The sequence below is a fragment of the Equus przewalskii genome, chromosome 31 (assembly GCF_037783145.1).
Source record: "Equus przewalskii isolate Varuska chromosome 31, EquPr2, whole genome shotgun sequence".
Classification (NCBI taxonomy): Eukaryota; Metazoa; Chordata; class Mammalia; order Perissodactyla; family Equidae; genus Equus; species Equus przewalskii.
Genome location: NC_091861.1, coordinates 4,622,612 through 4,643,540, shown reverse-complemented (window position 1 = coordinate 4,643,540; position 20,929 = coordinate 4,622,612). Strand labels below are relative to the sequence as shown.

Genomic DNA, 20,929 nt, shown 5'->3' with positions numbered 1-20,929 from the left:
CTTGGCTGTCTGCCTTCCAGGGGAAGGAGATCAACCTTGAGAAAAGGACTGAGGTGAGCCGCTGGGGCACTCCCGGTCGGGATGGGGAGTGGAAATCAGAGACCCTCAGGGCAGAAGAGTCCCCGGCTGCATCCTGCACCTTACATGGACGGGGAGGGTTTGATAACAGAGAGGGGATGGGGACCTGTGCAATTGGCAGGTGGGTCCAGGGGGGATGGCATCAAGGAAAACTTCCTGGAGGCGGGGCTGATTGTCCCATTCCGAGAACAGGTGGAGCCTGGATGGAACTGGAGGGAAGGAGAGTTCCCAGGCCTGGTCCCCTGCCCCACTCCTCACCCCTTGAAGGCCCCTGCAGCATCCCCCACCCAGGCCTCATCTGCGTCCTCTCCTTCCCTCTGGTCCCAGGAATACAGAGTCAAGAGGGAGAGCCCGCTGCTCCAGGTGGCTGCAAACAATTACAGGCTAGAGCCCGAGGAGCGATTTGGGGCCTGGTTGTGGGACATGGAGCTGCTCAGTGGGAATCAGAGCTGAGGCCAGCTGGAGTCAGGGGAGGGCAGGGGTGGACTCTCCATGGTGGCCAGTCCAGAGAGCCCATGTCCATGGCCCCTGGTCAGCCCGAGGCCTTGTTGTGTGGCGACCTCTGGGACACCCAGACTCCAGCTGCTGGCAGGCAGTACGGGGACACCTGACGTGTGGCTCCTGGTCGGCTCACAGTGCCTCTCTGTCCTGTAGCTACAGCCTGTTCTGCCAGCTGGAGCCCCAGTCCTAGTCGGCCAGCAGAATACTCAAGGCCGAGAAGAAGCGGCCATCATCACAGTCAGCGGTGAGTGAGTGTCTGGGCTGGTGGTAACTGAATCCCAGGGGTTCAGAGAAGCTTCAGGCTGAGCATGGTCTCAGAGGGTTGGACAGCTGGCGCTGGGAGCCCAGCCCCACCACTGATCAGTCCTGTGACTGGGGAGAGTCCCTTCAGCTTCCTGAGACTCAGTTTACTCCTCTGTGAAATAGGTGATGCTAAATGATCGCTCACGTGGCAGGGTCAAACGGGCTGCTGTTGGCTGACAGCACTGAGCACAGGGCCTGGAGCACAGAGTGTAGTGGGGCGGGGGGGTGGGCCATGATTCTGGGGAAGGCCCCCCAAGATAACCCGACTCTTCTATTCAGCCGCCAGACCACCAACACTGAGCCGGGTCCCACTGGCAGGTCACAGCCCCACCCTCAGCAGTGGGGCCTCGGCTGGGGTGCTTGGGCTGCAACGGGTCAGCTCCTCCCAACTTGAGGGGAAGGGGACACTGTAAGCTGATTCCTGGGGTCCCCTGAAGCCCAAGAGACAGGGGACGACCCCACCCCAGCTCCCTCACTCTCCCCCAGCACCTGTTTTCCTGTTGGGGAGGGACAATATCCATTGATTGTAAATAGTAAACGTTCGGCATGAATAGTCTATTACAATCCTGTCTGTTTCACAGCCTGGGCGTGGTGGTGTGGTTCTTTCACTCCCTGTGCTCGTGTAAATGAGACAGAATCTCACATTCCCCCTTGAATCCAGTAATGCTGCAGAGTCCTCAGCTTATTGTATGTGGGAGAAGGGAGAAGGGCCAGCTCGCCCTGGCTACAAACGACAGCCCTAAGTCCCCCTACCTCGGAGGACAGGTTCATATCAGTGTCCTTCACCTGGGCCAGCAGCAGACGCAGCCCCCGGATCTCCCGGGATTTAGGGGTTGAAGGGGCTTCCGGAGGCAGAGCAACAACCACTGAAAGCTGGGTGTCTTTAAAAATGGCCCCAGCCAGGACCAGCTTGTGCCCCAGGACATGGCTGCCCTTCTGCCCTCTGCAGGAATAGGGAACATTGCCTGCTTCTCTTGTTGAGGTTTCTTTTGACCAAATTTTAGGAACTTGCAGTTTTTCTGGGTCCATCTCCGCAACTGCATCAGCTCTCAGTGTGGAAGAAATGTAAATAGATTGAAACGTGCACGTGGAGAGGGTGAGGCCCGACTTCCCATCCTCAGTGTCCCTGTAGGGGCTGCGTGTTCATCCTTCACGTCGACTTGAATCCTCCAGGGATCCTCGTCCATGACTCCGAATTCCGTTTCCTGCTTGTTTTGTATCCACGGGGAAGATTTGTGATGCGACTTTAAGGCTACAGCTGGGCTTCGTTCCAGAAACATGACCGCTGCCTGTCAACCAGGATCTCCAGCATCCCTGAACTTCCTGATACAATTGTTTTTAGGGCAGAAATTTCCCCAGAAGGCCCCCAGCCTCTCATTCGTGGCCACTCTTCCCTGGCTGGGCCTGATGGATTGTGGGTGAGCTCTGGTTTGCCAGGATAAGGGACCATAATTCTGGCCAGTGAATGAGCCCACATTCTCCCTTGTTGTTCCAGGGTGACTTCTGGACCCATGCAGTTCTGAGGTCCATGATCTTGGACAATCCACCAGTTTACACACTTAGTGATGTTGTTACTGACTTGTCCTAAAGGGGCACTTGGGCCTGAGCCCATAAAGTGTGTAGCCCCTGAGATGGCTGTGTTCTTTTCTAAAGTCTTGTGCTGTGGTTACGTCAGGGAGGAGTGAGCCTTTCCTGTTGGGAGGTTTGAAAGATGAGGCATGAGGGGTGGGGGGGAGGGTCCAGCAGGGAATGCCACCAAACTGATGATCCATGGACATGCGTGGACACAGCCTCACCGATTAAAACTCTGAAGTGCTTCCCATCTTGGTGGTGAACAGACACTGCGCTGAGCTAACCCCGAGAACCCACCCCATCACCAGGAACTTAAGGGTGACCATGCGGCATTTTGAACATCGTTCCTGGAAATGCCATGTGAGACATGGGCCAGATGAATTGCTTGGTACTTTTGAGTTATCCACTTCTTTCTGACGGCTGCCAGTGTCACCCAGACACACAGCAGGCTGGACTCTGCCAGGGAGGGCTTCTCAGGACAGCCAGAAGCTGAGGATAAATCCTGGTTTCCGGCCCCCCAGGCCCTTCCTGACCTGGGACAGCCATGCAGGCAAGTGACTAGCTAAAGAAAGGGCTGGTAAGTCTGATTTTCCTCCAAAGAGAAAGACGAGTGCCAGGTCTCAGGGCGAATCCAAGGCCAGGAGGAAGGGACTGGTGTCTGCAGGGTTGCTCCTGCAGGCCTGTGAGGCTCCTGAGAGCTGACCCCACATGTAGCAACATTTAATAAGTCTTGAGTCTACCGCATGGCAGAGGAGAACAATTTATTGCATCTTTGCGTTCCCAATGGCCAAAAGTGAGCTGAGAGTCAGCAAGAACAGGCCCACATTTGCAGCAAGAGTCTGTTTCACCAGTCCGTTTTTTTACTTTGATATAAGTTGAGCATACACACACACTCACACACATACACACCATGCACTCAAACTCAGTCAACAGAGAATAAAGAAGAAATGCTCATAACCATCTAATGCTTGTTTTGTAGCTGGTCACCTTTTCATAGCTGGTAGTTATGACTACCTTCTTCCATCACCCGTTTCATATCTCTTTTGCCCTCAGCAAGCACCTCGGCTGGTCGTGGTGCCTTGCCTGGAGGGGACCACAACCCACATTCCCGAAGGGTCTGGGCCATTGCTGGTCCTGCCTGGATTGGTTTCTTGTAGTTTTCCATTGACTTTAGTCATGGGGCCTGGGACAGAAGAAACGCTCTAAGGAACCCCCTGACTTCCAGACAGAGGCCTCCTCACCGCCACTGCTGAGCAGCAGAGGGAAGCCAAGGCCCAGAGGAAGACCACGCTACAGACACGTCTGCTCTGGGCGTGAAGAGGAATAACACGCAGGGAAAAGTCTGAGGGAACAGCAGGGCAGTCTTTTTTTCCGGCACTGAATCTAGCTAGCCAGTTAGAGCAGAGGCTCCCCAACATGCAGCCCTAAGCTCCCGGGCACGAGGCCGGCTGTGCTGTCCCGCCTGGGGTTTGCGGGAACAGACTGCAGACGACCACAGCTGAAGACATCACGGCCTAAGAACTAAAATTACACCAGGGCCACCGGTTCCCTTCTTTGGGGGTGAGCTTTGCCTCCTAAGTCTTACGCGGTCATTCTCGGAGAACACTCTCTTTGGAGGTTATAAGAATAATTGTAACAGCTGCCATCACTGACTACTTAGCTTCTGTGCAGCGACTCGACTGGCCAGCTCTGTGGGGGTCATCTCAGTGATGCCCACGTTCTTGAGGGCTGCGTTCCCATTTCATAGCTAGAGAGACAGAGGCTCAGAAACATTAAACACCCTAACAAGGAAGGGAAAAAACACTCAGAACCCAAGTTAAATACTGAGCCAAACTCTCTGTCAAAGAAAGGGGAAGACATTTCTGACACATAGACAGAGTCTGAATTCACCCCCACAGGCCTCCAGTGAAAGAGGCAGGAAGGAATGTACGTCAGGAGGACGAAGCGTGAACCTAGAAAAACATAACAGGAATCATGAGGGAAAGAAAAAAATCAGTATATCTAAATTATAGTAGTTTGAAACAAGACTTTAAAACACATTCTAACTGAAATTCCAGATGGTTACCACATGGCAGGATACAGGAAAGAAGATTCGAATGAAAAACTAACTCGTTTTTAGGGAAAACATTAATATTACAGATACTATGTTACTTTTTAACACATCACTCTGGGAAACTGATAAATCCGTGAGAAGAGGATTTTCATAACACGGAAAGCTTGCTCACTCACGTAGACAAATCCCGACAAGCAGTGGGTTCCTGTCAGGTGACTGATGCCAAAAATGGTCTCCTTCAATAGGGTGATCCCTGAAAAGGGCAGGTCCATCTTCACGAATCAAATTCCCCACACATACAGATCTGAGAAAATGAAGGAAATCTGACGTCTCCCTGGATGCAGCTCTGAATTCACACGCAGGAAAGAACAGAAAAATGGAGACTGGAAGTAGAGACCTTATTGAGAACATGGATATAAAAGCACTTTTGAAATAATGTATTGGAATCTACTGAAACATTATACAAAGAGAAGAGTCCATTTTAAGTGGGTTTTACTGTGACTGTGAGGACAAAAATTAAATCATCCTATGACTTTGATAACTCTCTGCTGACTTTAAAATACAAGTCAGTAATGTACACAGTAAAGGAAAATGAGAGAACCACACGAAAAGGAAAGGCCTCCTCACCTGAAACCCAATCTCTCACCTCAGAAAGAACAAAGGAGTTTAATAAAGGGAAAGTATTGGTATACTTCAGTTTCGAGAGCTCAAAGCAAGTAAACATTAAGGCCGCTGCAGAGACACTTCGGTGAGGCGCCTGCTCCATTTCATCTGCACCGTCTTTTCTCTCAGTGTTGTCAGGATGTGCTTCTTGGCCCCTCACTCTCTCTGCCTCGCTGGTGAGCCTGTCTGCACTCAGCGCAGTCGCCAGTCTCTCTCCTGCCCTCCCCACTGTGCTTTCCTCTTTCCTGGTATCTTTTCAGTCCTCAGAAATTGTTGGCATGGAGCTTTGGGATACCAGACCGGCTCTTGGAATCATCTCCCCCGAATCTGAGGACCCGGCAGGGGTGCACACGAGACTTAGAGTGCAGACCACCTGCAAGCACACCTGGCAGGATTCACCTGTGCGAGCAGGTGCAAGTTTTTCCAAGGCTTTGACAAGATGCACAGGGCTTACCTGTCATCCTGCACTGCTGCAGGCCTGTAGTCCTTGGCGTCTCTCCTGCCAGCAGATTCGGTGGGGCTGGCCCACGGTGTCCTCTCAGTGACCCCTCTTTGCCAGGATGGTATTGGATCCAAGAACCAGCCTCTGGAAAACGTAACTGGACATCCTCAAAGGGATGGAGATGCTTCAACCAGGATTTGATTTGGACTCATTCCCACAATCATGCTGCTCCCTCTGTGAAGACTTGGCCACCATCCTTCTTGTCCTCTTACCCTCTGAAAATAAATCATGAAATTGGATCCAAATGATGAAGGAAGCCTGCCTTCTCAGGACAATTATCTTGGCTGTCTTGTACTTCCACCCTCCTTCTCTTCCTCTGGGGATAGATCTGACCTGTGTCCTGGGACATCCTCTCCCTCTGTCGCTTAAAGTCTAAAACTCTCTTCAAAGGACATGAGGGATAATCTGAATAAATGAATAGGTCTTTAACATTCTTGGATGGTGATATGAAAATGACAGTAATCCTCAATTTAATCTACAACCTTAATAAATGCCAGTTAAACATCATCAGGACTTAAAAAATACTCAACAACTGATTTATATAATTTTATGTGGAAGATGACAAGGTCCATCGACAGCTAAGTCAACTGTGAAAAACGAGGCACCACTCCTCTAGGTGATTACATATAGTCCAAAGCCACATTTATTAAGACTGTGTTGAACTTACTGAAGACAGGACACGCATCAAAAGAAAAGAACAGACCCTCAGAAACAGACTTATCTCTGATGGGAATGATATTAAGGTGGCATCAAAAATCAGCGAGTAAAAACTATTTAGTAGATGATGTTGAAAACACTCGCTTGTCTGTGGAGACAGATAAACCCGAATCCTTACATCACACCCAACACTCAGGAGGGCTAGACGGATCAGAGGCTTAACTGTGGAGGGTGAAGGATGAAACTAAGACCACGCAGGACAGAATGCCTGAAACCTGGAGTGAGAAAGAATGTCTTAAATGAGAAGAAAATAGCGCAAACCATAGGTGAAAAATAGATTTAATGATATCAAAATTAAGTATTTCTGTTCAATGGCACAACAATTTTAAAAGAGGGATGGACTACTGGGGGAAGATATTTACAATACCTAAAGCAGATTCTGTATGAGAGACCCACTCACTCCACTATGGTGGTCGCAATGCTGGGGCCAGGGGACCCAGGAAACCCCCCAGCCCCCCAGGCCCCACACTAAGCGGGGTACCAGCAGCCCGCCCACCTGGGAAGGAGGAATCTGACCCCAGCCCGATCCCTGACCCCTTGGTCTCAGCGCACGATCTTCGGGGCCCACACAATCTTCTTCTAGAGCCTTTCCCGACACCCTCACATCCTTCAGGGAAAAGCAAAGGGCCTTCCTCTTCCCATTTTGAAGCAGCGCACCTGACAGGTGGCCTCAGGGGGTCCTCGCTGCCCTTGCCTCTGATGCTCTGTGTCCCCTGAGGACCAGGCGTCTCTGGAACCCGCCTGCGGAGGCGGCGGCGCCAGGAGACCTTCTCCTCCAAGAGCCGGCGGCGGCCCAGCGCCCTTCTCTCCCGGGACAGCCTGGCCGGGCCGGGCTTCCCTGGATCAGAGGGCGGGGCAGCCGCTCTCCGGAAGGTTCTTGGGTGGGCGCTGCATCCCCCGGGGGCCCGGCAGAGACCCTGCCGCCGCATCCCGCAGCGCGGCCTGAACGGACGGCGGCCCGGGTCCCGCTCATCGCGCCCACCCGTCCCCAACCCGCCGGGGCCCCGCCGCCCCAGGAAGCCCCCTGCCGCGCCCGCCGTCCCGGTAGACGCTGTGCCCGCCCCGCGCACGGTGTCGCAGCCGGCTCCGGGCAGAGGGACAGCAATTCAGCATCGCCGTGTGTTCCCCACTGCCTGCCTCCGGGGCGCTGGCTCGTCTGCTCCGCGGGCTCTGCCGGCCTCTCCCCACATCCAGGACGGAGCACGAGCATCGGGTACTCCAGGCTCGGTCCCTCAGACTCTGGCTGCTCACAGATTCCTTCCGGGCCTAAAAGTACTGGTGCAGTTCTGCAGTGAGGCCCACCACATCTGGAAAACCATCTCCAGGTGGGTTTGATGCTCATTCGGCTTCGGAACCCTGATTCCTTGTGGCATTTGCACTTCGCTCACGTTTTTGCAAAGGCAAATGGACGTGAGTTCCCATTGTGAATTCCGCCACAGAATCCATCACATAAGAAATTGTCGATCTGAGTTGTGGAATCCTCTAGTAATCAAGATCTAAAGAACTAGTGGGGAAATAGTAAAAATTTACAGTAAAGTTTCCCTCTTCTACTTATTTTAGTTCTCTTAGCTTCTTTTCTTAGATTTAAATATAATTCACTGAAGCCCACAAAAGGAAAGGCTGTTATCCTCATATTCAAGTCTATTAGGATTTTGGAGAGGGAAGGAAAGAGGAGAAAAAGGGATAGAAATCAACATTTAGTTGGTACCTACTGCTATGCTAGGTAGTTTAAAATTCACTTTATAACTTCTTACAAAACAGTGATTATCACGTCAGTTTTAAGCAGAAGGTGATCAAAGCTTAGAGGAATTAAAAGTGCATTGCTGAAAGTTCTAGAAAACTCAAAATACTCTAAAAAAGAGCAGGGTTGAAATATCACATTACTTGATTTCAGGACTTACTAGGAAACTAGAGTAATCAAGACCGTGTGTTATTATTGGCTTAAGAAGACATATAGATCAAAAAGCAGAGTCGAGTGCAGAAATAGGTCCACATTTATGCACCAATTGTTTCTTGACAAGACACAAAGACAATCCGGTAGTGAGAGAGAAAATTATACTTTATGTACTACTTTGTGTGTGATTTTTTCTGAATAATATCATGTTCTGAATAATATCCATTTTATTGCATTTATCAGAAGTTTAATCCTTTTATTGCTGTGTTGTATTCTGTTGTAAAAATATACTGCATTTGTATACTTACCCATTCTCCTACTGATGGATACATGAGTAGTTTCCAATTTGGAATTGTTTGAATAGAGTCGTTAAGAATCTTCTGGTAAAAATCTGTTTGCGGACACTGCTTTATTTCTCTTGAGTAAATGCTGAGGCGTGGAACTGTTGGAGTAGAGGACAGGTGCGCGTTTACTTTTCTAAGAAAGCGCCAAAGCGATTGAGCCATTTTTCACTCCACCAAGCAATATCTGAGAGTTCTGGTGGCTTCACAGCCTCTCTGACGTTCGGTGTTGTCTTTTTCCATTTTTAGTCCTTTGAATGTCATGTTTGGGCTCTTTGTTGTGGTTTGAATTTGTGTTTCCCTGATGACTAACCGTGTTGAGCTGTGTCCCTGTTTATGAACCGTTCGTATCTTTTCCTTTGTGGAGGACTATGCAGAGCACTTGCTCGTTTTTATATGCGGTTGTTTCCTTTACTGTTGAGGTGTAGGCGTGTATGTCTCTATTTTCTGGATTCAAGACCTTTATCAATATACGTACAGATAGATATACTATATATATATATATATGCACACACACACAATATATTGGAGATATATAGTATGTTTAGATGATATATAAATATGTTTGATATGTAATATTTATTTAATATAAATATAGAAAAATTTGATATATATTTGATATGTAAACATATGTTTGATATGCAATATATAGTACATATGTAATATACTTGATATATAGCATATATATAATTATATCAATTATATAATATAATTGATGCCGAATATATATCAAATATGCATTATATATCATATATCAAATAAAGGCAATGTCCAAATTTTCCTCCTAAAACTTTAAAATTAGCTTTAATATTTGGGCTAATGGTCCATATTAAATTAAGGTAGAGGTATGGTGTGTGGTAGGGAGTTATTCTTTTTCTTGGTTTATATGCTTTTTAAAAAAATTTATTTTATTGGAGTCATATTAGTTTATAACATTGTGTAATTTCAGCTTTACATTCTTATATATCATTTTCTGTTTAGACTGCATCGTGTTCACCACCAATAGTCTAGTTTTTATCTGTCATCATACTTATGTGCCCCTTTACCCCTTTCACCCACCCGCCATCTCCTTCCCCTCTGGTAACCACTAATCTGTTGTCTTTATCCATGTGTTTTTTAGGTTCCACATATGAGTGAAATCATATGGTGGTTATCTACCTCTGTCTGGCTTATTTCATTTAGCATAATACCCTCAAGGTCATCCATGTTGTTGCAAATGGATGATTTTAGCTTTTTTATGGCTGAGTAGTATTTTCTCTCTCTATGTATATACACCACTTCTTCTCTATCCATTCATCACTTCATGGACACTAGGGTTGCTTCCATGTCTTGGCTTTATGAATAATGCTGCAGTGAGCATAGGGGTACACAAATCTCTTTGAATTGTTGATTTCAAGTTCTTTGGATAAATAGTAGTGGGATAGCTAGATCACATGGTATTTCTATTTTTAATTTTTTGAGAAATCTCCATACTGTTTTCCATAGTGGCTGCTCCAGTTTGCATTTCCACCAGCAGTGCATGAGGGTTCCCTTTTCTCCACATTCTCTCCAACATTTGTTATTTTTTGTCTTGTTAATTATAGCCATTCTGACCAGAGTGAGGTGATATCTCACTGTAGTTTTGATTTGCATTTTTCTAATAATTAGTGGTGGTGAACATCTTTTCATGTGCCTGTTGGCTATTTGTATATCTTCTTTGGAAAAATGCCTGTTCATATCCTCTGCCCATTTTTTGATAGTTAATTGTCTTTTTGTTGTTGAGTTGTATGAGCTCTTGTTTACTTTGGAAATTAATCCCTTGTTGGATATATGGTTTGTAAATATTTCCTCCCAGTTGGTGGGTTGTCTTTTCACTTTGTTCATCGTGTCCATTGCCTTGCATAAGCTTTTTAGTCTGATGAAGACTCACTTGTTTATTTTTTCTTTTGTTTCCCTTGCCTGAGTAGACATGATATTCAAAAAGATGCTGCCAAGACAGATGTCAAAGAGTATACTGCCTATATTTTCTTCTAGCAGTTTTATGGTTTCAGGTCTTACACTCAGGTCTTTAATCCAGTTTGAATTAATTTTTGTGTATGGTGTAAGATAATGGTCCACTTTCATTCTTTTGTATGTGACTGTCCAGTTTTCCCAACACCGTTTATTGAAGACACTTTCCTTTCTCCGTTGTATGTTCTTGGCTCTCTTGTCAAAGATTAGCTGTCTGCAGATGTGTTGTTTCATTTCTGGACTTTCAATTGTGTTCCATTGATCTGTCTGTCTGTTTTTGTGCCAGTACAATGCTGTTTTGATTACTATAGCTTTGTAGTATATTTTTGAAGTCAGGGATTGTGATGTCTCCTGCTTTATTCTTTTTCCTCAGGATTGCTTTGGCTATTCAGGGTCTTTTGTTGTACCATATACATTTTAGGATTCTTTGTTCAACTTCCATGAAGAATGTCATTGGGATTCTGATTGGAATTGCGTTGAATCTGTAGATTGCTTTAGGTAATATGGACATTTTAACTATATTTATTCTTCAATCCATGAGCATGGAATATCTTTCCACTTCTTTATGTATTCTTCAATTTCTTTCAATAATGTCTTATAGTTTTCATTGTTTAGGTTTTTCACCTCTTTGGTTAAGTTTATTACTAGATATATTATTTTGTTGTGGTTGTAAATGAGATTCTATTCCTTACTCTCTTTCTGCTGGCTCATTGTTGGTATATAGAAATGCAACAGATTTTTGTAAGTTGGTGTTGTATCCTGCAACTTTGCTGTAGCTGTTGATTATTTCTAATAGTTTTTTGGCGGATTCTTTAGTGTTTTCTATATATGGACTCATGTGGTCTTCAAACAGCAAGAGTTTTACTTCTTCCTTTCCAATTTGGATCCCTTTTATTTCTTTTTCTTGCCTTATTGTTCTGGCCAAAACCTCCAGTACTATGTTGAATAGGACTGGTGAAAGTGGGCACCCTTGTCTTGTTCCTTTTCTCAGAGGGATGGCTTTCAGTTTTTTGCCATTAAGTATGATATTGGCTGTAGGTTTGTCGTATATGGCCCTTATTATGTTAAGGTACTTTTCCTTCTATACCCATTTTATTGAGCATTTTTATCATAAATGGATGTTGGATCTTGTCATATGCTTTCTCTGCATCTGTTGAAATGATCATGTGATTTTTATTTTTCATTTTGTTAATGTGGTGTGCCACATTGAGTGATTTGTGGATTTTGAACCATCCCTACATCCCTGGTATAAATCCCACTTGATCATGGTGTACGATCCTTTTAATATATTGGTGTATTTGATTTGCCAATATTTCGTTGATGATTTTTGCATCTATATTCATCAGCAATATTGGCCAGTAATTTTTATTCTTTGTGTTGTCCTTGCCTGGTTTTGAGCTCTGGGTAGTGTTGGTCTCTTAGAATGAGTTAGGAAGTGTTCCATCTTCTTCAATTTTCTGCAATAGTTTGAGAAGGATAGGTATTAAGTCTTTGAATCTTTGGTAGACTTCTGCAGAGAAGCCATCCGATCCTGGACTTTTGTTTTTTTGGGAGGTTTTTGATTACTGTTTCAATGTCTTTGCTTGTGATTGGTCTATTCATATTCTCTGTATCCTCTTGATTCAGTTTGGGAGGTTGTATGAGTCTAAGAATTTACCATATCTTCTAGGTGATCCAATTTGTTGGCATATAGTTTTCATAGTATTCTCTTATAATCCTTTGTATTTCTGTGGTATCCATTGTAATTTTTCCTCTTTCATTTTTAATTTTATATATTTGAGCCTTGTCTCTTTTTTTCTAAGTGAGTGTGTGTTTGTCAATTTTGTTTATCTTCTCAAATAACTAGCTCTTTTTTTCATGATCCTTTCTAATTTTTTTACTCTTTATTTCATTTATTTCTTCTCTGATTTTTATTATCTCCATCCCCCTGCTCACTTTCAGCTTTGTTTGTTCTTCTTTTTCTGTTAGGTACCGTTTAGGATTACTTATTTGAGATTTTCTTTGTTTGTTGAGATGGGCCTATATTGCTATGAATTTCCCTCTTAGTACTGCTTTTACTGCATCCCATAAGAGCTGGTATGTTGTGTTTTCATTTTCACTTGTCTCCAGGTATTTTTTTATTTCTCCACTAATTTTTTCATTGATCCAATGGTTATTCAGTAGCATGCTGATTAGTCTCCACATATATGTGACTTTCCCAGCCTTTTTCTTATAGTTGATTTCTAGTTTCATACCATTGTGGTCAGAAAAGATGCTTGATGTGATTTCAATCTTCTTAAATTTATTGAGGCTAGCCAAGTCTGTAACATATTGTCTATCTTTGAGAATGTTCCATGTGTACTTGAGGAGAATGAGTATTCTGCTGTTTGGGGATGGAATGTTCTATTTATATCTATTAAGTCCATGTGATCTAGTATTTCCTTTAAGACCACTGTATGCTTGTTGACTTTCTGTCTGGATGATCTATCCATTGATGTAAGTGGGGTGTTAAGGTCCCCTACTATTATTGTGTTATTGTCAATTTCTCTGTTTAGGTCTGTTCATAGTTGCTTTATGTACTTTGGTGCTCCTGTATTAGGTGAGTATATATTCATAAGTGTTATGTCCTCTTGGTGGAATGTCCCTTTTATTGTTATATACTGCTCCTCTTTGTCTCTCACTGCCTTTTTGTCTTGAAGTTTGCTTTGTCTGATATAAGTATGGCAACACCAACTTTCTTTTGCTCTCCATTTGCTTGGACTATCGTCTTCCAGCCCTACACTTTGAGCCGGTATTTGTCTTAGAGCTAAGAGGTGTTTCCTGGAGGCAGCATATTGTTGGTGGTTGTTTTTGAATCCATCCAGCCACTCTGTGTCTTTTGATTGGAGAATTCAATCCATTTACATTTAGAGTGATTATTGATATATTAGGGCTTAATACTGCCATTTTATCTCTTGTTTTCTGGTTGCTCTATATTTCCATTGTATCTTTTCCCTTGTATTTCTGACTGACATTTCAGTTTGGTGGTTTTCTGTGATGGTTTTCTCTTTATTTATAATATGTGGCTCTGCTCTGATTTTTTGTTTAGTGATTGCCATGAGGTTTGTATAAAAGCTCTTACAGACAAGATGGTCATTTTCTGATAGCCTCTTATCTTCATTAGCCTAAGCAGGTTCCATACGTTCCCTCTTCCTCTTCTGACAACAATAATTCTTGGCAAAAATTATTCTTTTTTGTGTTGTGAGCTTGTGACTAAATTGAAGTGTTTATAGTTATTTTTGATGCTTTCCTTCTCTTTATCTTTTCATTAATTGTTTACTAACCTATTCTGATACAGAGCTGCCATTTTATGATCCTAACTGTCTTTTTATCTCCTTGCTCACAGTTGTGTAAACCTTTGCTCTTTAGTTTTGGATGGGAGGGCTCCTTTCAACATTTCTTTAAGGCAGGCCTAGTGGGGATGAACTCTGTCAGCTTTTGTTTATCTGGGAAAGTTTTCATTTCTCCATCATGTCTGAAGGATAGTTTCACTGGATAGTGAATTCTTGGCTGAAAGTTTTTGTCTTTCAGTATTTTGAATATATCATTCTGTTCTCTCCTAGCCTGCAAGGTCTGCTGAGAAATTCACTGAAAGCCTGATAGGGGTTCCTTTGTAGCTTGTTTTGTTCTGCCTTGCTGCCCTTAATATTTTTTCTGTGTCTCTGACTTTTGCCAGTTTTACTAATGCGTGCTTTGGAGAAGGTCTTTTTGTGTTGATGTAATTAGGAGTCCTATTGGCTTCATATACTTGTAAGTCCAGTTCTTTCCACAGGTTTGGGAAGTTCTCAGCTATTATTTCTTTGAACAAGCTCTCTACACCTTTCTCTCTTTCTTCTCCCACTGGAATACCTGTAATCTTTATGTTGCTTCTTGTATTTGAGTAGGACATTTCTCAAAGAATTGCTTCATTTAAAAAAAAAATCTTATGGGCTGACCCTGTGGCTGAGTGGTTAAGTTCTCGCACTCCGCTTTGGCAGCCCAGGGTTTTGCCAGTTCGGATCCCAGGCAAGGACATGGCACCGCTCATCAGGCCATGCTGAGGTAGCATCCCACACAGCACAACCAGATGCACTCACAACTAGAATATAGAACTGTATACCAGGGGGACTTTGGGGAGAAGGGGAAAAAAACCCAAAAGGATTGGCAACAGATGTTAGCTCAGGTGCCAGTCTTTAAAAAAAAAAAGCTTAGTTCTCTTTCCTCCTCCTCCTGAAGCATTTCTATGTTTCTGTCCTCTAAATCACTTATTCTGTCCTCCACAATGTCAGCTCTATTTTTATATGGTTTCTTGATTATATTTTGTCTCATTAATTGTGTTCTTCATATCCAGAATTTCTGTTTCATTTTTTTTTTTTTAGAGCTTCAATCTCTTTGGTGAAGTATTCCTTCTGTTCACTAATTCTCTTCCTGAGCTCCTTGAACTTCCTTTCTGAGCTTTCTTGTAACTTGTTGAGTTTCTTTATGACAACTATTTTGAATTCTCTGTCATTTAGATTGTACGTTTCTGTGAGCTCAGGATTGGTTTCTGGAGATGCCATTTTCCTTCTGCTCTGAAGTGCTACTGTAGTTCTTCATGGTGTTTTATGAATCGATCTTTCACCAGCACATTTGTGGTCGTATCAGGCTGCAGAGTTCACCTGCCACCGCTGGGGACTGGCAGGAGCTGTGGTCTCTGATTCTGCCCCATCTGCTGGAAGTTGTGCTGATAGGTTTGCTTTGCATTTGTGCACACTGGCCACAGCTGCTTGACAGGTCACGCAAGCATACACAGCCTTGGTGGCCAGATTGCATTCCCATGGGCAGGTCCACTGTGCTTGGCAGATGGATCTGGCTAAGCTGCTCTGCTTGGCAGGTGGGGTGCCTTTGTGCTGGCTGAGCCACTGCCGCTTGGTGTGGAGCATTCATGCAGGCAGGGCCACTGCAGTATGTGGGTGTTGCTTCCAGTTCAGCTGCCCCAACCTCCACCCACAGTCATGCTGGCCACTATGTGAGGACCCGTGACCTGGATGGCTGCAGTCAGGGAATGGGAGGGGTCTACACACTCAGTTCTGCTGCTTCCTGGGACCAGTCCACCCCGCTTCAGATGTACGGCTGTGTGGATCCCTCAGATGTCCTGTTGTGCTGGGTAGGGAATCCTCTGATGGTTAATGAATGTCCATTTAGTTGTAACTTCGAGGGGAGAGACGAAGGGACCAACTCACTCCACCGTGATGCTGATGTCACTCCTGTATATGAGAGGTTATTTTTTGTCCCCATAAACATGATAAACTAAATTCTGAACATATTTGTGATGTCCTTTTTAATAAAATTTGTAACCACTGCCCAAATAAAAATATAGAATATTTCCATCACTCCAGAAATTTCCCTTTTGACTCTTTACTGTCAATTCATTTCTCCCTTTTCTCTCCAACATTTGTATATCTGTTACAGTTTACAGAGGAAAAAAGGTCAAATCCTAGACTGTAGTTCAAAACCAGACGTGTTAAAAGTGTGTATCAGTTAGGGTCTACTCAGGAAACACAAACCATACCAGTAATTTACACAGAGCTATTTCAATATGATGAATTATTAACTGGTAAAGGTCCTTAGCTACTAATAGGGATAAAAGAGAACTCTGAAGAATCCATGAATTGCAGCTGAGGCGCAGCTCTACCAGACGGAATTTTGGGGGAGAATTTCAATTCAAAAGTCAGCGACTTAAGGAAGGAAGCTCTGCATTTTGCTGGCAAAAGTGGATGCACATGTGTCTGGCTTTTGTAAGAACGGGTTCCTGACACACAGGTGACACTGGTCAGGCGGCAGCGGCAGTTGCAGTAGAGTCTGGAGGTGTGGCGCCATCTCGTGGCCATGAGGGAAAGGTCACGAGAACCGCTAAAATGCAGCACAGGAGACAGACCTGCTTCCCCACGTGCCTTTGTCTACTGATGCTGCCACTCTGGACAGCGTCTCATGTTCCAGCGCTTCCTCCATCTCCGTTCTCACCCCTGCCAGTGCTGACCTTTTCTGCGTACTAGTCCGTTTTTTATAAATCATTTTTATTAGTCTTTCAAAGTACCATCTTTCAGATTTGCTGATTTTCCCTGGTGTACAGCTGCCTTTTATTAATTAATTTCTGCTCTTACGTTTATAATTGAGTTACTTCTACTTTCTTTCATTGAGTTTGCTATTCTTTCTCTGCTTTCTTGCAGTAGAAGCTCAGTTAACTGATTTTCAACTTTTTTTCTTTTCTAATAAAGCATTTGAAGCTCTAATTTTCCTCTAAGCCACATCCCACGAGTATCAGGATACCGTATTTTTATTGCCATTCAGTCCAAACATTTTCTGAATTTTACAGGGGTGTCTTCTTTGACGTTGGGTCGCGGAGAAGTGTGTCGCTTCCTTTCCAAACAGTGCAGGACTTTCTGGTTCTCTTTGTGTTGTTGGTTTCAGTTTAATTCTGCTGTTTTCAGGGAACATCCTCAGTGTGATTTCAGTCTTTCGATATTTGTTACAACTTGGTTTATCGTCCAGGTTCAGTCTGTTCTGGTAACTATTTCATTCACAATGGAAAAGAATGCGTGTTCGGCAGTTGCTCCTTGCTCCTCGTGTCGTTTGTGTGTTAGGTCAGCTGGTGAACCCTGTTCTAGTCTCCAGATCCTGACTGGCTTTCTGCCTGCTTGTTCTAGCAGTTAAAGAGCTGTGTGAAACCTCCAGTTATGTTTTTGGAGTTGTCTATTTCTTCCTTTATTTTGAAGCTATGCTATCACACACATACAAATTTAGGATTTTTATATTCTGCTGAACTGACCCTCCTAATTCGGAAATGTTCTACTTTATCTCTGGGAATAATTCTTCACTTGAAGTCAGCTTTGTCTTTTAGTAACATAGCCACACAGCTTTCTTCTGGTTTGTGTTTGTAAAGTAATCGTTTCTCTGTCCTTTTATTTTCCACATTTCCATGTTGGTCCTTATGAGCTACTTGTGCGCAGCATATCCTCGAGCCTTGTTTTTGAGTTCAGTCGGCCTGTGTTTACTTCTAATTTGCTTTTGACGAGTCCACTTACATTTAGTGTAATTGTTGATATACAATTGTATTTGTGTTTACCATCTTGCTGCTTTATTTTATTTCACCATTCTGCTTTTTGTTCCTCTATTCCTCTATTCTGGTATTCTTATGGATTAATTATTTTTAATTATTTCACTTTTTCCTCTAATAACTTTTTAATGATATCTGTATCATATCCCTCTATTAATAATAGTATTGTTGTCATTTGTTTGTTGACTACCCTTGAGCTTGGTTCCTTTCTTATTTTCTTTTGGGTTAATTATTTTTTGTGCTTCTACTTTTCTCCTCTACTAGGTTTTTAGTTATGTAAATATCTGTTTATTTATATCTATTTCCACATGTGTGTGCATAGATGTACATAATCATTTTAATTCATTGGTGGTTACCCTAGAGATTCAATATCTACCCTATACTTATAGTCATGTGGCTTATAGTAGTTTTACAACTTCTAAACAACCAAAATTATTAGGATTCATTAAGTTCATTTATCACCATCCTGCCTTTTTACTCTTACTGTCCTCTGTTTTAATTCTGCATGTCTGCAGCATCACTAATTGTGTTTTTAAAAAGTCAATATTCATTCATCTTTTTATATATTCGCATATACATACTTACGTGCATAAATACATAGATATGTATGGTTTTTGCTTGTCTTATTTCCTTCCTACAGTTCTGAACTTCACGTAGAAAACTTTTCTTCAGCCTGAAGAATCCCCCTTAGTATTTCTTATGGTGCAGATCTGGGATGAATTCTCTAGGTTTTGTGGGACACAGTTTTCCAGAGACCACTACTTAGAAAACTTTGCCTTAAAAACAAAGAATGAAGGTAAAGGTGGACATTTTAAGCACTCTAGGATCTATTGGGTAAATATTTTAATTTAGGTTGGAATTTCATCTCTTATCAGACATCCTGGTTTTGGTAACAAACTACTTTATCTGTATGTACAGATGTCAAAAATTGCTCCCAGCTTGTCTTACTAACTAAATTAACAGTTTTCTTTCTGGTTTTATACCCTTAACCCTAATATAAATATTGACTTACTTAACTGCTTTGTTAGTTGATCGTGACATAAGAGTGCATGGCTCCTCGTGAATACTCAGTAAATCTTTGGTGAATGGATGAACATGAAAAGAAGTTTTTAAAAATAACAATCATTAAATTTTAAACCTAAAGAAAATACATTTCATCACTTTTCAGTTTCTCAAAGTCTGTTTTGGTCAGCAAGCGTCACTAGTAAACAGAGCAGTCATCGCTTACCTTACCCAAATATCAGTAAGATGGAACATAACGCATGAAACCTCAGATTTTCTGGTTACCAATGAAGAGGAGATATTTGAGAAAAACTTCAAACATGCATGATTTTATCTTTCTGTATCATACAAAATTCATGTCTTTTCTGTTTAATTTTGATGCAGAATTATATCCATATTATATAATTAAAAGCCATTATAAATCACACCTCAACTATCCAATGGAAACCAGTTATTGATAGAAAAAGATCATATAAATTGTGTCATAAATTTAAATCCATGAAGAAAAAATTTTATATTTGGAAACAATAATTATCAAAGACACTCTTCTTTACACCTGAATAACTTTAAAGTGTGAGTATCACATCAAGATATATCTCCTTTCACTAATCTAAGTAAATTCTCCAAATTCAATTAAGGGTCCCAATAAATCTGCCTTCTTTATGGTCAACATAAATATGTGATGTGAGTTCTTACTCTGGAGATACATAAACACAAATGCCGTTTATCACTGTGCCACAGAATGGTTTATTAACTTCGGATACTTTACTTTTTATTAAGATAATTTAACTTTTGATTTGGTGCAAAAATAGAGAGGGGCCAGATTTATTTTTCCTGAAAATATTAATATAGAATAAAAATTTAGGGGCTGGTCCCATGGCACAGTGGTTAAGTTCACACGTTCCACTTCAGCACCCTGGGGTTCACAGGTTCAGATCCTGGGCGCAGACCTGCACACCACTCATCAGGCCACGCTTAGGCAGCATCCCACATAGAAAAAGTAGAAGGACACACAACTAGGATATGCAACTACGTACTGGAGCTTTGGGCAGAAAAAAAAACAACAGAGAGGAAAATTGGCAACAGATGTTAGCTCAGGGCCAATCTTCCTTAAAAAAAGAAAAAATTTAAAAATCACCCTCTCATGTTTTAGGAATTTATTGTCCACCAATTTCAGTAGCAAAATGACTCAAACTCAAACATGAAATGCCATATTCCATTGAATCTAAGTCATCTGCAGTTGCAAGGACATTATTGTATGTACCACGGAAAGGAAAAAGTACTCCAATCCTGCTATTACCCAATGCTGCTTTTTTAAAGATGTTTTTCACTTTAGAAGAGTTTTAGGTTTACAGAGCCCACTGCGGTGTAGTCATGAGAGTTGTTCTCACACATCCAGTGACAGAGCTCTTGGAGACTTAAAGATGGATTTTAAAACATGTATCGTTCTCCTGCATGTGTAAAAGAGTGAATATTAACAAAATCAATTGTTTGAGGCCCTTCCAAAGCTTCTTGGTGTCCAGTGTCACCTTTCTGAACCACAGCCCCTGACGTCCATTTTATGTCCCTCTTTGCTCTCAAGAACCCCAGTGATGCCACAGCTTTGAAAAGCCCATCCCACTCTGACTGCTGGAGTTTTCTCCCTGGTTTATACTCATTCTGTAAGTTTCAGTGCTGTCCTTTCTTGATTTACCAGGTGTCTATGTGATTTCAAACACCAGGACACTTACTCCTTTCTCTGATGGCCCTTCCATGGTTTTGCTGACTCAGCCATCAAGTGGTGGCCATTGTCTGGGCAGGTCCCCAGTAATAACAACCAAAGTCACATATTCACAGACAACAATAACCACACCACAATCTCACCTGGACACTGTTTCTCGAATGCAGTCAATTGGAGATAAGTGTGAGACTGGGAAGAGCATGTGAGTCATACAATGAATTCAATACTGGAATTCGTTTCCTGTCACAAACAATCTTCCTCACATTCCTTAATCCAAATGAACTAGACAATAAAATAAACAAATACAATATAGTTATAATTTTATTATTCCTGTTTTAATGTCAGAGAGGGAAGTGGTTTGAATAAAAGTTTTTCATACATTTTGAAATCATAGACTTTTTATACAATAAAAAAAATTGTTCTGAAATTTGCACTTTACAGATCTTCCTGTTTAATACATTCTGTTAGTTCAAAGCCAGCACCAGGGCGGCCAGGGCCTGC

At 42.8% G+C, this 20,929-nt stretch overlaps 1 protein-coding gene across 1 annotated transcript in view; it reads left to right on the top strand.

The window, feature by feature from the left end:
• Positions 1-5,448: 5,448 nt before the first annotated feature.
• The window catches only part of LOC103542684 (uncharacterized), a 32,096-nt gene continuing 16,615 nt past the window's right edge, over positions 5,449-20,929 (top strand). Inside the window, exons 1-2 of the mRNA XM_070601999.1 lie at positions 5,449-5,581; positions 7,108-7,714. Coding sequence (XP_070458100.1) covers positions 5,449-5,581; positions 7,108-7,714 — 740 coding nt within the window. The remainder of the gene's footprint in view (positions 5,582-7,107; positions 7,715-20,929) is intronic.